The sequence below is a fragment of the Pelodiscus sinensis genome, chromosome 4 (assembly GCF_049634645.1).
Source record: "Pelodiscus sinensis isolate JC-2024 chromosome 4, ASM4963464v1, whole genome shotgun sequence".
NCBI classification, from domain to species: Eukaryota; Metazoa; Chordata; order Testudines; family Trionychidae; genus Pelodiscus; species Pelodiscus sinensis.
Window position 1 is genome coordinate 34,095,504 of NC_134714.1, and position 13,581 is coordinate 34,109,084.

The 13,581-nt window shown below is 43.4% G+C and overlaps 1 protein-coding gene across 5 annotated transcripts in view; it reads left to right on the plus strand.

Annotated features, from left to right (window-relative positions):
* EML5 (EMAP like 5) overlaps positions 1-13,581 on the plus strand; it is a 315,990-nt gene that overhangs the window by 287,699 nt on the left and 14,710 nt on the right. For all 5 annotated transcript variants that reach the window (XM_075926737.1, XM_075926739.1, XM_075926736.1 and 2 more), the window contains 4 exons: positions 975-1,132; positions 4,817-4,931; positions 9,362-9,550; positions 10,457-10,629. In XM_075926737.1, the coding sequence (XP_075782852.1) occupies positions 975-1,132; positions 4,817-4,931; positions 9,362-9,550; positions 10,457-10,629 (635 nt within the window). The remainder of the gene's footprint in view (positions 1-974; positions 1,133-4,816; positions 4,932-9,361; positions 9,551-10,456; positions 10,630-13,581) is intronic.

Consider the following 13,581-nt stretch of genomic DNA (forward strand, 5'->3'; position numbering starts at 1 on the left):
CAGTTGTTGCTGGTTTTTAATATTTTTCAATATCATAACTTTTGAATAACTAAGATAGTTGAGCTTAATTTTACTACCCCTCAAAAGTAGGAGACACAGTTAAAGAAAACCATAGTTCTGTACTATTGAGTTAGATTCTTTTTCTTTCCTTTTTAAACTGACCATCTCTGTACTCTTTTGAGGGAAGTCCTGAACCTAATAGCTGGACACCAAAGATGATTTCCATCAAACATTGTGCTTGAAGTAGAGTAGTAACAGTCTGACTTACTGTTTCTGTGTGAAACATACTAGTATCTTAGCTGATTCTGATTTTTTGGCTGCTATTCCATAGTTGTACAAAAGGACGATGTGGTATGGCTCTAAAACCCCTATACCTTTCACTTTCTCAGTGAAGGAGAAACAAAAGAGAGGACTATGCAGCACTTTAAAGACTAACAAGATGGTTTATTAGGTGATGAGCTTTCATGGGCCAGACCCACTTCCTTAGATCAAATTCTGGAAGAGAACTATCTTGTTAGTCTTTAAAGTGCTGCATAGTCCTCTCTTTTGTTTCAGCAAGATCAAACTAACACGGCTACATCTCTATTACTATTTAGTGAAGGAGGAAAGTGTTCATTCTCCCTGAAGTGCTGAACATCTCAGACGAGGCATGACCTCTGCTCCATCCTTCTTCCACATTGGCTGGGGAAGAATATGTGCCTTTAAAAGCATATAGCAACTGACTCTCTTGTATGTGTTCACCCTGTAACTTGGAGGCTATCTGTCTGTCTTTTAACTCTATAGACAGAGTATCTCTGGAATCTGCTATTGGTCCCAATCCCTCTAGAAACACCACTTGCACAGCAAGAACCAATAAAGCCACAATGTAGCCCAAAATGTAGAATTTGTTTGCTATTTATTTATTTAAAAATGTATTTCAATGTATTTCTTTTTGCTTTATTCAAAATTAAATAAGTATATTTTCCCCTTTTCAGAATAACTTGACATTTACAGGTACCATCAGTGGAGATGTTTGTGTTTGGAAAGATCATGTGTTGGTACGAATTGTGGCCAAAGCTCACAATGGGCCTGTGTTCACAATGTACACCACACTAAGAGATGGTCTAATCGTAACAGGAGGCAAAGAAAGACCGTGAGTCTTTTTTAATAATTTAAATATATTTTAATAAGATATTATGTGCTGTGCAAATGTCTTCAGAACATGAAATTCCAGAACTTACCTTCAGTCACTTTATTAAGCACCTGTGCAAGATATTTCAAACATTTTGTGGTGATTTTGCAATATTAAGATTAAGATTGACTAGAAAACAAATAGTTTTGAAACAGTAAAGAAATAAAAACCATCTTATAACATTGAAAGCCTGAGAATGGTTGCTGTTGTAGAATCACCAAGGGGAAATATAGGTTAAAGGGCATCTATTCAATAGCCTGGTCCTTGTGTCTATGTTAATCAGATTTCAAAAAGAAGATCCTTTATTGTCATTACCAATTCCAGTTTTCTTCCAGTCCCTTTTTACAGTTTCAGACCTGGCATTAGAAGGGATGAATTAGAGAGGAAAGCAGCATGATGAGAGGGGGCTATCGTTTGCTCCTCTAGCATCATTTGCAGATGCCAGTAGCACACAGCATATTTAATGAGATTGAAAGTTGAACAAGATTCAGTATTGCAAACCACTAAATATTTCTTTTCATTTTGGTGAGATTCTTTCCCTTTCCCTTGGAGAGAGCTGTTAGTACACACCATCCTAAAAGAAAACTTCATCAAATTTATGATTATCTCCCTAAAATAATAGCCTTGTATTTTTAAAGATTTTTCCTTTTAATATGTTCACTTTTGCTACTTATTTCTTTACATGCTAATGTAATATTTAGTGTCACAAAGCTGAAAAGGTATTCTGAGAAAGGGCTGCTAACTTTCTGTTGGTACAAAACTGAACATCCTGGCCCTGCCCCTTCCGCAGACCCTGTTCCGCACTCACCACAATCCTACTCCCTCAGTGGCTTACTGTTTCCCACCCTTAGTTTGACTGGGCAGCAGGTTGGACTGAAGGCTCTACATGGGACTTCAGCTGTAAATGTGGGTTCTGGGTGTCGACTACAGGCTCTCAGCTAGTCGCGGTGCAAGAAGGGTAGAGGGCTCTAGCTGGGGATGAGAGGTTAGGGGTACAGAAGAGGGCTGCAGGCTGCAGGACAGGGTTGAGGCATTGAGAATACAGGCGGTCCCCGGGTTACGTACAAGATAGGGACTGTAGGTTTGTTCTTAAGTTGAATTTGTATGTAAGTCGGAACTGGCGTCCAGATTCAGCCGCTGCTGAAACTGACCAGCGGCTGACTACAGGAAGCCCGAGGCAGAGTTGCTCTGCCCTGGGCTACTTGGAATCAGCCGCTGATCAGTTTCAACAGCGGCTGAATCTGGACTCCTGGGACAGAGCAGCTGGGGCGCTGCCGGGTTTGTCCAGTAGTGCCGAGGAGCAGCGCTGTGGGACCAACTGGGCAGCGCCCCAGCTGCTCTACCCCAGGCGTTGCAAGAAAAGCCTGGTCTGCTGGGGGAGGGGAGGGTTGGGATCCAAAAGAGGCTGCCAGCTTTAGAGAGGGGCTCAGGACTGGGTGTTCAGGTATAGCGGCGGGTGTGAGATCTGGGTTGGGGATGTGGTCTTTGAGGGGTGGGGTCAGGGCTGAGGGGTATTGGAGTGCAGGAAGTGCTCAGGTCTGGGACAGGTGGTTGGAGCTTGAGCTTACCTGGATGGCTCCTGATCAGTGGCACTAAAGTAGGCTGTCTGGTGCCTTCCTATCCTGGAACAGCACCCTACACCAAGAAGCAGCCAGCAAATCCAGCTCCTAGGCAGGGGGACAGGAGGCTCTGTGGCATGCCACGTGCACTTCTGTCGCTTGCAAGCACTGTCTCTCAGATCTTGTTGGCTGGGGAATTGCTGAGCTGGTGCTCAGGGCAGGAACAACGTGAGGTGCCCTGCATTTTGCCCCTACCCCCATTTTCTTCCTGCTTAGAAGCTGGACCTGCTGGCTGCTTTTGAGGCACAGCACAGTGCCCCAAGAAAGGTAGAGACTAGCCTGCCTCTGCTCTGCAACATTGCTTACTAGACTTTTAATGGCCTGGTCAGTAGTGCTGTCTGGAGCCAGTAGGGGCCCTTTTCAACCTTGTGTTCTGCTTGAAAACTGGACATCTGGTCACCCTAATCACTTAGGTTCAAAATAATTAAAGGATATATTGAAAAAGGTAAGTATAAAATCAACTCATAACTACTGCATATTTAGTAGTCCTGAGATTCTCAAAATTCTTTGTACACTTTAATGAAAACGCTACACAGTACCTGAAAGCACAAAGACATACAATTTTACAATGCGTTTGATAATGGAAATAGCTAGGAAACATACAATTTGCTGAAAAAAATCATGACAACATTATTTTATAATTTGTGTATATTTTGGCAGTTAGTCTATAACTAAATTACCAAAGCAAACAAACAAACAAAAAAAACCAGATCTCCTCTTCTTGTTCCCTGAATTGCATTCTGAGACTCTCCACCTGTCTTACTAATCAAATACAGAAGATGTATGGATGCCTACCTATGAGAACTTGTTGTAAGCAACACATTTTCATACTTGGCTGATGCTTTGACTGTACACATTTCTGAAGATATGCTACAAGATTGCTTTTAAGAAGAATGAAATCCCCAAAACTTACATATCAATATCTGTAACTGTTGAAAAATAGCAGTTGATCATGATAAGCAGTTGAGAAATTTAACAGAAATATAATGCAGTTCTTTGGTCTATTAGTAAAGTAACACTTATAGTCAAAATAAGTAAATAAAAATAACCTCCATGGAGCATGCAGTCTGTCAGAGTAATCACACAATATTCTTGCCTTGGGTCTCAGTTCTGCTCTAAGAGGCTGCATACGGCTGCTCTGAGTTGTGTTTGGAGCTGGGCAGGCCTCTAATCTGGGCCAAAATTAGGGATGCACAAAAATAACTTAAAAGTCCATATGACCTTGTTTTCTGCATCCAGTGCACAAAAGTAATGGTGATTCTGGCCCCTTTTTCTGAATCTCCTTATCCTCATTGTCTATCATCTGTCTCAAGCCTTTTATATTTTTAGACTGGTAGTGGTTAATATATAGTACTAAACTAGCACTCCTTTCTTTAAATCATATGATTTTAGTCTCTAATCAGAAGAGTTTTTCAAAATGCCATTTCACTACAGTGGAAGGAGCATTGCAATGCAGGAAATTGAAGAGCACCATATGAATTACAGAATCTGTAATCTAACTAATCCTTCAATTTATTTTTCCTCCTGACAGTAATTCAGGATGAGACTTCTTCAGTAAAACTGATCATCTTTATAGAATAATACACATAATTAATTCAAATTCAAGAATGAATGTGTTTCTGAAAAATCAGATTGAGTGACTTAAAACAGTCAGGAAGCAAATCTACTTTGGTTTCAAAACTGTTAAGGTTATATAAATAATTATTTATAACCTGAATTGTTATAGTGCCATTGTACTTGGCACTATAAAAGCAGAGTTGTAGAGAGTATTTACTCTGAAGAGCTCACAATTTAAATAGATAAGACAGAGATACAGAGAGCAAAAGGATATAACACACGAACAGTATAATGGCAGCCTGTGTCCTTTTAGTTCCATGCTTTTTTGCCATGGCTTTTCTTAAGAGGGAATAAGCTAAATGGAAAAAAGTGAGAAGAGCAGTTAAACTACATTAAATAACAAAATATTTTAATTGACTAAGTCTGAGCTAGCTTTCATACTCAATGTCTTTGGCTTCTCTCTTATTAGGTCAAAGGAAGGAGGAGCTGTTAAACTATGGGATCAGGAACTGAAGCGATGTCGTGCCTTCAGATTGGAGACAGGACAGATGACTGACTGTGTTCGTTCTGTGTGTAGAGGCAAAGTAAGGCATGTTCTCTTTAATATATTGCTCTCAAGCTTTGGGTTATTATACAGCAAATTGATACACAGAAGCATATTTGCAGAATCTTTTTCTTGTGGTTAATAGTTTGAATAATTCATAGAAGTTCACACCAATTTGAAGAGTTCCTGAAGCATATCACTTTAATTTATAATTTAAAATGTTCTTAAACTAAAGGCTTACAGTGGTTTATCTGTCAGATAGCAGATTTTTCAGCCCATGCAGAACTACTCTTAAGAAAATACTAGTACTAATTACGATGACGTGTATACAACACGATTAAAAAATAACACAGGATTAATTGCTATGCTTAGCACCAAGGCCATTATAAGGACTGCTGAATAGAATACATCCTTTTTAAGTTTGGAAGCAGAGAATAATTCAGTTTTATATCTTATGTTTGACTTGTGAACAGAAATTCAGACAATCTGAAGATTTGTACGTTGATTTCCCCATTAACATAATTTAATCCTTATTTTATTTTAGCAACCCTTCTTGAAGGAATTATATCCATGGTTCATTTGTTACTATTTACTAGGGAGCTTTGTCCCCTGCTTGCTAACCCCCCTCTCTCTGGCCGCTTTTGCTTCACTGAGGGCACCTGTTGACACTGATGACTTGATGACATCATGGATATCTGGTAGCCTAGGCAGGGGAAGGCTTTGGCTTCCCAAACTGCCAGGCCTGGCCCCACGCACACTCCACCGCAGAACACCTGCTATAGGCGTTCTGGTCGTGGAGTGTTGCTGCCTCCAGTGCCCGCTCTACCCTGTGCGCCTGGGGCTGAGGAGGCTGGAGCCATGTGGCCTCCTTCTGCCCTGGTACTCCAGGTGCCAGGGAAGCCCAGCTGGGGATGAGAGGTTAGGGGTACAGAAGAGGGCATACATAAGAACAACCCAGGAAACTACAGACCGGTCAGTTTAACGTCTGTCCCAGGAAAGATAATGGAGCAGGTAATTAAGGAAATCATATGCAAACACTTGGAAGGTAATAAAGTGATAGGGTACGTCTACACTACAACGTTAATTTGAACTAACTTAGTTCGAATTAGTTAATTCGAACTAAGCTAATTCGAACTAACGCGTCTAGAACTAAAAACTAGTTCGAATTAGCGTTTTGCTAATTCGAACTAGCAAGTCCACATTGAGTGGACCCTGAACAGGGCTTAAGGATGGCCGGAAGCAGTGTCGGCAGGGCATCAGAGGAGGACTTAGAGCGTGGAGATGCTGTCTCAGGCTAGCCGAGGGCTGCGCTTAAAGGGTCCCGACCCCCACCCCGGACAGACAGTTCTAAGGGGTGCCCCGCTTGCAAAGCAGTCCTGGCTTGGATTGCCCGGAGTACCCACACTGGGCACATCACACCACTCGGCCATCAGCCCGGATGCACTTGCCGCAGGCTGCCATCTGGGGAGAGGGGGTAATCGGGGGGCTGCAGGAGAGCTTCCACCCCCAGACGCCCGCAGAGCCAGCCCAGTCCTCCCCATCGGGGGCTCGTACCCCATTCCTCCCTCACCTCCTTCCACTTACCCTTCCCTAGCCCCCCTTCTTATTGATGTACAAAATAAAGATAACGTTTCTTCCAACATTGACTCTGTCTTTATTGAACAAAACTGGGGGAGACTGGGAAAAGGAGGTGGGAGAGGGGAAGAGAAAGGCTGGGAGAGGGGAGGGCAACTAACATGATCAGGGGTTGGGAACAGGTCCCAGATGAAGAGAGGCTACAGAGACTGGAACTGTTCAGCTTAGAAAAGAGGAGATGGAGCGGGGACAGGATAGAGGTCTCTAAAAGCAGAGGTTGGGTGGAGAGGGTGCATTCATAAAAGTTCTTCATGAGTTCCCATAAAGAAGGACTAGAGGACACCAAAGGAAAGGAATGGGTAGCAGGCTTCAAACTAGTAAGAGAAAGTTGTTCTTCACAAAGCAAATAGTTAACCTGTGGAACTCCTTGCTGCAGGAGGCTGTGAAGGCTACAACTAGAACAGAGTTTAAAGGGAAGTGAGACCAAGTCATGGAGGTTGGGTCCATGGAGTAGTCTTAGCCAGGGGGTAGGAGTGGTGTCCCTGCCCAAAGTTTGTGGAAGGCTGGAGAGGGATGGCACGAGACAAATGGCTTGGTCACTGTCTTCAGTCCATCCCCTCCAGGGTCCCTAGGGTTGGCCGCTGTCGGCAGACAGGCTACTGGGCTAAATGGACTTTTGGTCTGACCCAGGACGGCCATTGTAAGCTCAGGGCTCAGGGTCGGGGGTCTCAGTGGACCTCCTTGATTTCATGCACACCTGCTCCTGGGTGGCCAGGCTGGCAGCTCTCCTGCCATAGACGGCCACTTTCCTGTGCCTAGTGCGGAGATCGTGGACGAGGTCCACGATGTCCGCACTAGCCCAGGAAGGTGCCGGCCTCTTGCGGTCCAGGGCAAGCTCCCGGGAAGAGGGGGTGGGCTGGGGGACATCAGATGGGTGGCTCTGTGCCGTGCCAGGTGCAGGGTCTGCTGGCTGGGTGCTGGCAGGCTTGCACCTGGCACGGGCACCGTAGCCAGCCCGTGCCCCTTTAAGAGGTCCGGGGCCGGGAGGGGGGCAGACGAGTTTCCCTGGTGTTGGCCAGAGTGGCCACCAGGGAAAGCTGGGGAGGGCTAGCCTCCCATTAGTTCGAATTAAGGGGCTACACACCCATTAATTCGAACTAGTAAGTTCGAACTAGGCTTAATCCTCGTAAAATGAGGTTTTCCTAGTTCGAACTAAGCGCTCCGCTAGATCGATTCAAATTCGAACTAGCGGAGCGCTAGTGTAGCGGCTATGAATGTTAGTTCGAACTAACGTCCGTTAGTTCGAACTAACATTGTAGTATAGACATACCCATAGGGAATAGCCAGCATGGGTTTGTGAAGAACAAGTCATGCCAAACTAATCTGATAGCTTTCTTTGATAGGATAACGAGCCTTGTGGATAAGGGAGAAGCGGTGGATGTCATATACCTAGACTTTAGTAAGGCATTTGATACGGTCTCGCATGATATTCTTATTGATAAACTAGGCAAATATAACTTAGATAGGGCCACGATAAGGTGGGTGCATAATTGGCTGGATAACCGTAGTCAGAGAGTTGTTGTTAACGGTGCTAAATCCTGCTGGAAAGGGATAACAAGTGGAGTTCCGCAAGGGTCTGTTTTGGGACCCGTACTGTTCAATATCTTCATCAATGATGTAGATATTGGGATAGAGAGTACGCTTATTAAGTTTGCAGATGATACCAAACTGGGTGGGGTTGCAACTTCTTTGGAGGATAGGGACATAATTCAAAATGACCTTAGCAAGTTAGAGAAATGGTCAGAGGTAAACAGGATGAGGTTTAATAAAGAGAAATGCAAAGTGCTCCACTTAGGAAGGAACAATCAGTTCCATACATACAAGATGGGAAGCGACTATCTAGGAAGGAGCATGGCGGAAAGAGATCTAGGGGTCATAGTGGACCACAAGTTGAATATGAGTCAACAGTGTGATGCTGTTGCAAAAAAAGCAAATATGATTCTAGGTTGTATCAACAGGTGTGTTGTAAGCAAAACTCGTGAAGTCATTCTGCCGCTCTACTCTGCACTAGTTAGGCCTCAGCTGGAGTACTGTGTCCAGTTTTGGGCGCCACATTTCAAGAAAGATGTGGAGAAATTGGAAAGGGTACAGAGAAGAGCGACAAGAATGATTAAAGGTCTAGAGAACATGACCTATGAAGCCAGGCTTCATGAACTGGGCTTGTTTAGTTTGGAAAAAAGAAGATTAAGGGGGGACATGATAGCGGTTTTCAAATATCTAAGAGGGTGTCACAAGGAGGAAGGAGAAAATTTGTTCCTCTTGGTTACTGAGGACAGGACAAGGAGTAATGGGCTTAAAGTGCAGCAGGGGAGGTTTAGATTGGACATTAGGAAAAAATTCCTAACTGTCAGGGTGGTCAAATATTGGAATAAATTGCCAAGGGAGGTGGTGGAATCTCCCTCTCTGGAGATATTTAAGAACAGGTTAGATAGACATCTGTCAGGGATGGTGTAGACTGAGCTTGGTCCTGCCTTGAGGGTGGGGGGCTGGACTCGATGACCTGTTGAGGTCCCTTCCAGTCCTATGATTCTATGATTCTATGTTCAGCCTACTCCCTCCCCGGTGCTCCAGAGCTGGGGAGACTGGGGCATATGCTTACCTTCCCGTCCTTTCCCTCTTCATGGGGGGTGTACTCAGTGTGCTGCCCTGCATCCTCCCTTCCCCATGGAGTGTGGGGCCTCAGTAGAGGGAGCGGGCTGTAGATGGGACTGGGGGAGGCACCCCACCCCTGGATGATGTCATTCTCTCATCTGGCGGGGGGGAAATTATGTATAGAGGGAGAAATGCATTAGTTAATGTTTTATTACAGTAATAATTCCTTTGCACTTGCACTAGGGGAAGATTCTTGTTGGGACAAGGAATGCTGAAATAATTGAAGTTGGAGAGAAAAATGCAGCATGCAACATTCTAATTAATGGCCATATGGATGGACCTATCTGGGGACTAGCTACTCATCCTTCAAGAGATCTTTTCCTTTCGGCTGCAGAAGATGGGACAGTGAGACTCTGGGACATTGCTGAAAAGGTAGATGTAAAGTCAATACAGGCAGTCCCCGAGTTACGCGGATCCGACTTACGTCGGCTCCGCACTTACGAACGGGGCTTTCTCGCCCTGGAGCTCGCAGGCAGCGGGACCACCCAGAGCGCAGCGGTCCCACCACCTTGACCTCCGGGGTGAGAAAAGCTGCTCCGGGTGCCCCTGGTCTACTGGAGACTGTCTCCAGCAGACCAGGGACACCTGGAGCAAAGCCGGGGAGGCGGAGGGGTCCCGCACCTCTGAGGCTTTGCTCTGGCAAAGCCTCAGAGGCGTGGCACCCCGCCGCCGCTGCCGCTTTGCTCCCCGTGTCCCTGGTCTGCTGGGGGGTGGTGCAGCTAGTGTGCCCCCCCCCCCACCCCAGCAGACCAGGCTTTTGTTGTGGACCATGGGGTAGAGCAGCTGGGGTGCTGCCGGGTTGGTCCTGCAGGGACCTACTTGGCAGCCCAGCTGTTCTGTCCCAGGCTCGAGATTCAGCCGCTGTTGAAACTGATCAGTGGCTGATTCCAGGAAGCTGGGGGCAGAGCAATTCTGCCTCCAGCTTCCTGTAGTCAGCCCCTAATCAGTTTCAGCAGCAGCGGCTGAATCTGGAGCCAGTTCAGACTTACATACAAATTCAACTTAAGAACAAACCTATAGTCCCTATCTTGTACGTAACCCTGGGACTGCCTGTAGTACTAAGCAGCTTTAATTTTAGCAAAAAAGAATCCTATATTATGCAATAGTGAGGATTTAATTGTTGTTACCATAGTCTGAGAAATTAAGCCAGTATAGTGGTTTTAACACTTTTACATAATAAAAATAAAATTCAGTGGATACGATGAGAAACTGTTAGTTATGGAACATGCATAAATAGAAACATTTACTCCTCTTTTTCTGTTTTTCATTTCCTCACAGAAGATGCTTAACAAAGTCAGTTTAGGACATGCAGCTCGAACTGTTTGTTACAGCCCTGAGGGGGACATGGTAGCTATTGGCATGAAAAATGGAGAATTTATTGTCTTGTTGGTGACCTCTCTAAAAATATGGGGGAAAAAACGGGACAGAAGATCTGCTATCCAAGACATAAGGTCAGAAAAATCATGGTTTTTATCTACACTAGAAATATTGAGCTGATAAAGTAAGCAAGCAATAATTTAAAAACAAAAACTACCCACATAAAGTGATTCATTTATAAGAAATTCCCATATGGAAAGTTTCTATATACTTGGCTTTCATATATTAAAACATCATGTTAATACCCTCCCAACCCAGTTTAATTTTCAAAGTGTGTATTTTGAGAATTATTTTATAATATGGATACAATAAAAAGTAAATTATACTATAATACAGGGTACGTCTACACAGCAGCGTTATTTTGGAATAACATGTTATTTTGAAATTACAAAATGGTACGTCTACATAGCAAGCCATTATTTTGAAATAATGGCGAGCTGGAGGACTTCTTATTCCAACTCCTGTAACCCTCATTTTTCGAGGAGTAAGGGAAGTCAAAGGAAGAGTGTTCTTCCTTAAACTTCCTGCTGTGTAGACAGCACCAAAAGCTGGATTAAGCTATTTCAACTTCAGCTACGCAATTGACATAGCTGAAGTTGTGAATCTTAATTTGACTTTTGCCCTGCTGTGTAGACATGCCCACAGAGTTTTGCAAAATGCTTTGCAGAGAGATAGAATGAATAATTTATAGAGTTTGGTACAATGACTTCAATGAAAGTCGTAAAGAGGAAAAGGACAGATGAAGATGGAATAGAGCAAATAAAGAGAAAGTTGAAACCTAAGCAATAGAATTGTCAGTAAGTATTGTCAGATATGACTTACAGTGAAGGGGAAGTGAAAGGGTTCTGTTGTAAGTTGAGAACTCTAGATTTAAAAGAGAATAAAACAACTCAGCCTTTTGGAGGGAGAGAAGAGTTCTCTAGACATAGGGCAGCACAAGAGAATGATTATTAAGTGAGGAGAGTCGCAAAGAGGGGAGATTAGAAGATAACAAAATTTGAAGTAGAATAGTAAGTGATCAGGGAAAAGGTGACTATAAGGTAAGAATATTGATGGAGAAAGTATGGGAAATAAGCAGGAAGAACTTGAAGTGCTAATAAATAAACATAACTAAGACATAGTTGGTGTCACAAAGACCTGGTGGGGTAATCCACATGATTGGAATATTGGTATAAGGGTACAACTAGCTCAGGAAGGATAGTCAGGGAAAAAAGGGAAGAGGTGTTGCCTTATATATTAAAAAGGTATGCACTTGAACTGAGGTTGAGATGGATATAGGAGACAGATTTGTTGAGAGTCTCTGAGTTAGGTTAAAAGGGATAAAAAAACTGGGGTGATGTCATGCTAGGGGTCTACTACAGACCACCTACCCAGGCAGAAGAGGTGGGATGAGGCTTTTTTAAAAAAAAAAAAAAAAACAATTAACAAAATCATCCCAGGTACAAGATTTAGTGGTGATGGGGGACTTCAACTATCCATATGTATGTTGGGAAATTAACATAGCAGGGCACAGATTATCTAATAAATTCTTGCACTGCATTGGAAACAATTTTTTATTTCAGAAGGTTGAGAAAGCAACTAGGGGTAAGCTGTTCTAGATTTGATATTAACAAATAGGGAGGAACTGGTTGAAAATTTGAAATTGGAAGGTACCTTGGGTGAAAGTGATCATGAAACTTGTAGGTAAGGTCCCATGGGAAGCAAGACTGAAGGGAAAAACAACTGAGGAGAGTTGGAAGTATTTCAAAGGGACGTTGTTAAGGGCCCAAAAGCAAACAATTCCGCTGTGTAGGAAAGATAGAAAATATGGCAAAAGACCAGCTTGGCTTAACAAGGAGATCTTGTATGATCTCAAAATAAAAAAGGAGTCCTATAAAAAATGGAAACTAGGACAAATAACAAAAGATGAATATAGGAAAGCAACACGGGAATGCAGGGGCAAGATTAGAAAGGCAAAGGCACAAAATGAGAACAAACTAGCTACAGGCATAAAGGGAAACAAGAAGGCCTTTTATAAATACATTAGAAGCAAGAGGAAGACCAAGGACAGGGTAGGCCCACTGCTCAGTGAGGAGGGAGAAGCAGTAACAGGAAACTTGGAAATGGCGGAGATGCTCAATGACTTCTTTGTTTCGGTTTTCACCGAGAAGTCTGGAGGTGTGCCTAACGTAGTGAATACAAGCAGAGAGAGGGTAAGTTTAGAAGATAGGATACACAAAGAACAAGTTAAAAATCACTTAGGAAAGTTAGATGTCAGCAAGTCACCAGGTCCTGATGAAATGCATCCCAGGATACTCAAGGAGCTGATAGAGGAGGTATCTGAGCATTTAGCTATGATCTTTGAAAAATCATGGCAGACAGGGGAGATTCCAGAAGACTGGAAAAGGGCAAATATTGTGCCCATCTATAAAAAGGGGAATAAGAACAACCCAGGAAACTACAGACCGGTCAGTTTAACGTCTGTCCCAGGGAAGATAATGGAGCAGGTAATTAAGGAAATCATATGCAAACACTTGGAAGGTAATAAAGTGATAGGGAATAGCCAGCATGGGTTTGTGAAGAACAAGTCATGCCAAACTAATCTGATAGCTTTCTTTGATAGGATAACGAGCCTTGTGGATAAGGGAGAAGCGGTGGATGTCATATACCTAGACTTTAGTAAGGCATTTGATACGGTCTCGCATGATATTCTTATTGATAAACTAGGCAAATATAACTTAGATAGGGTCACGATAAGGTGGGTGCATAATTGGCTGGATAACCGTAGTCAGAGAGTTGTTGTTAACGGTGCTAAATCCTGCTGGAAAGGGATAACAAGTGGAGTTCCGCAAGGGTCTGTTTTGGGACCCGTACTGTTCAATATCTTCATCAATGATGTAGATATTGGGATAGAGAGTACGCTTATTAAGTTTGCAGATGATACCAAACTGGGTGGGATTGCAACTTCTTTGGAGGATAGGGACATAATTCAAAATGACCTTAGCAAGTTAGAGAAATGGTCAGAGGTAAACAGGATGAAGTTTAAT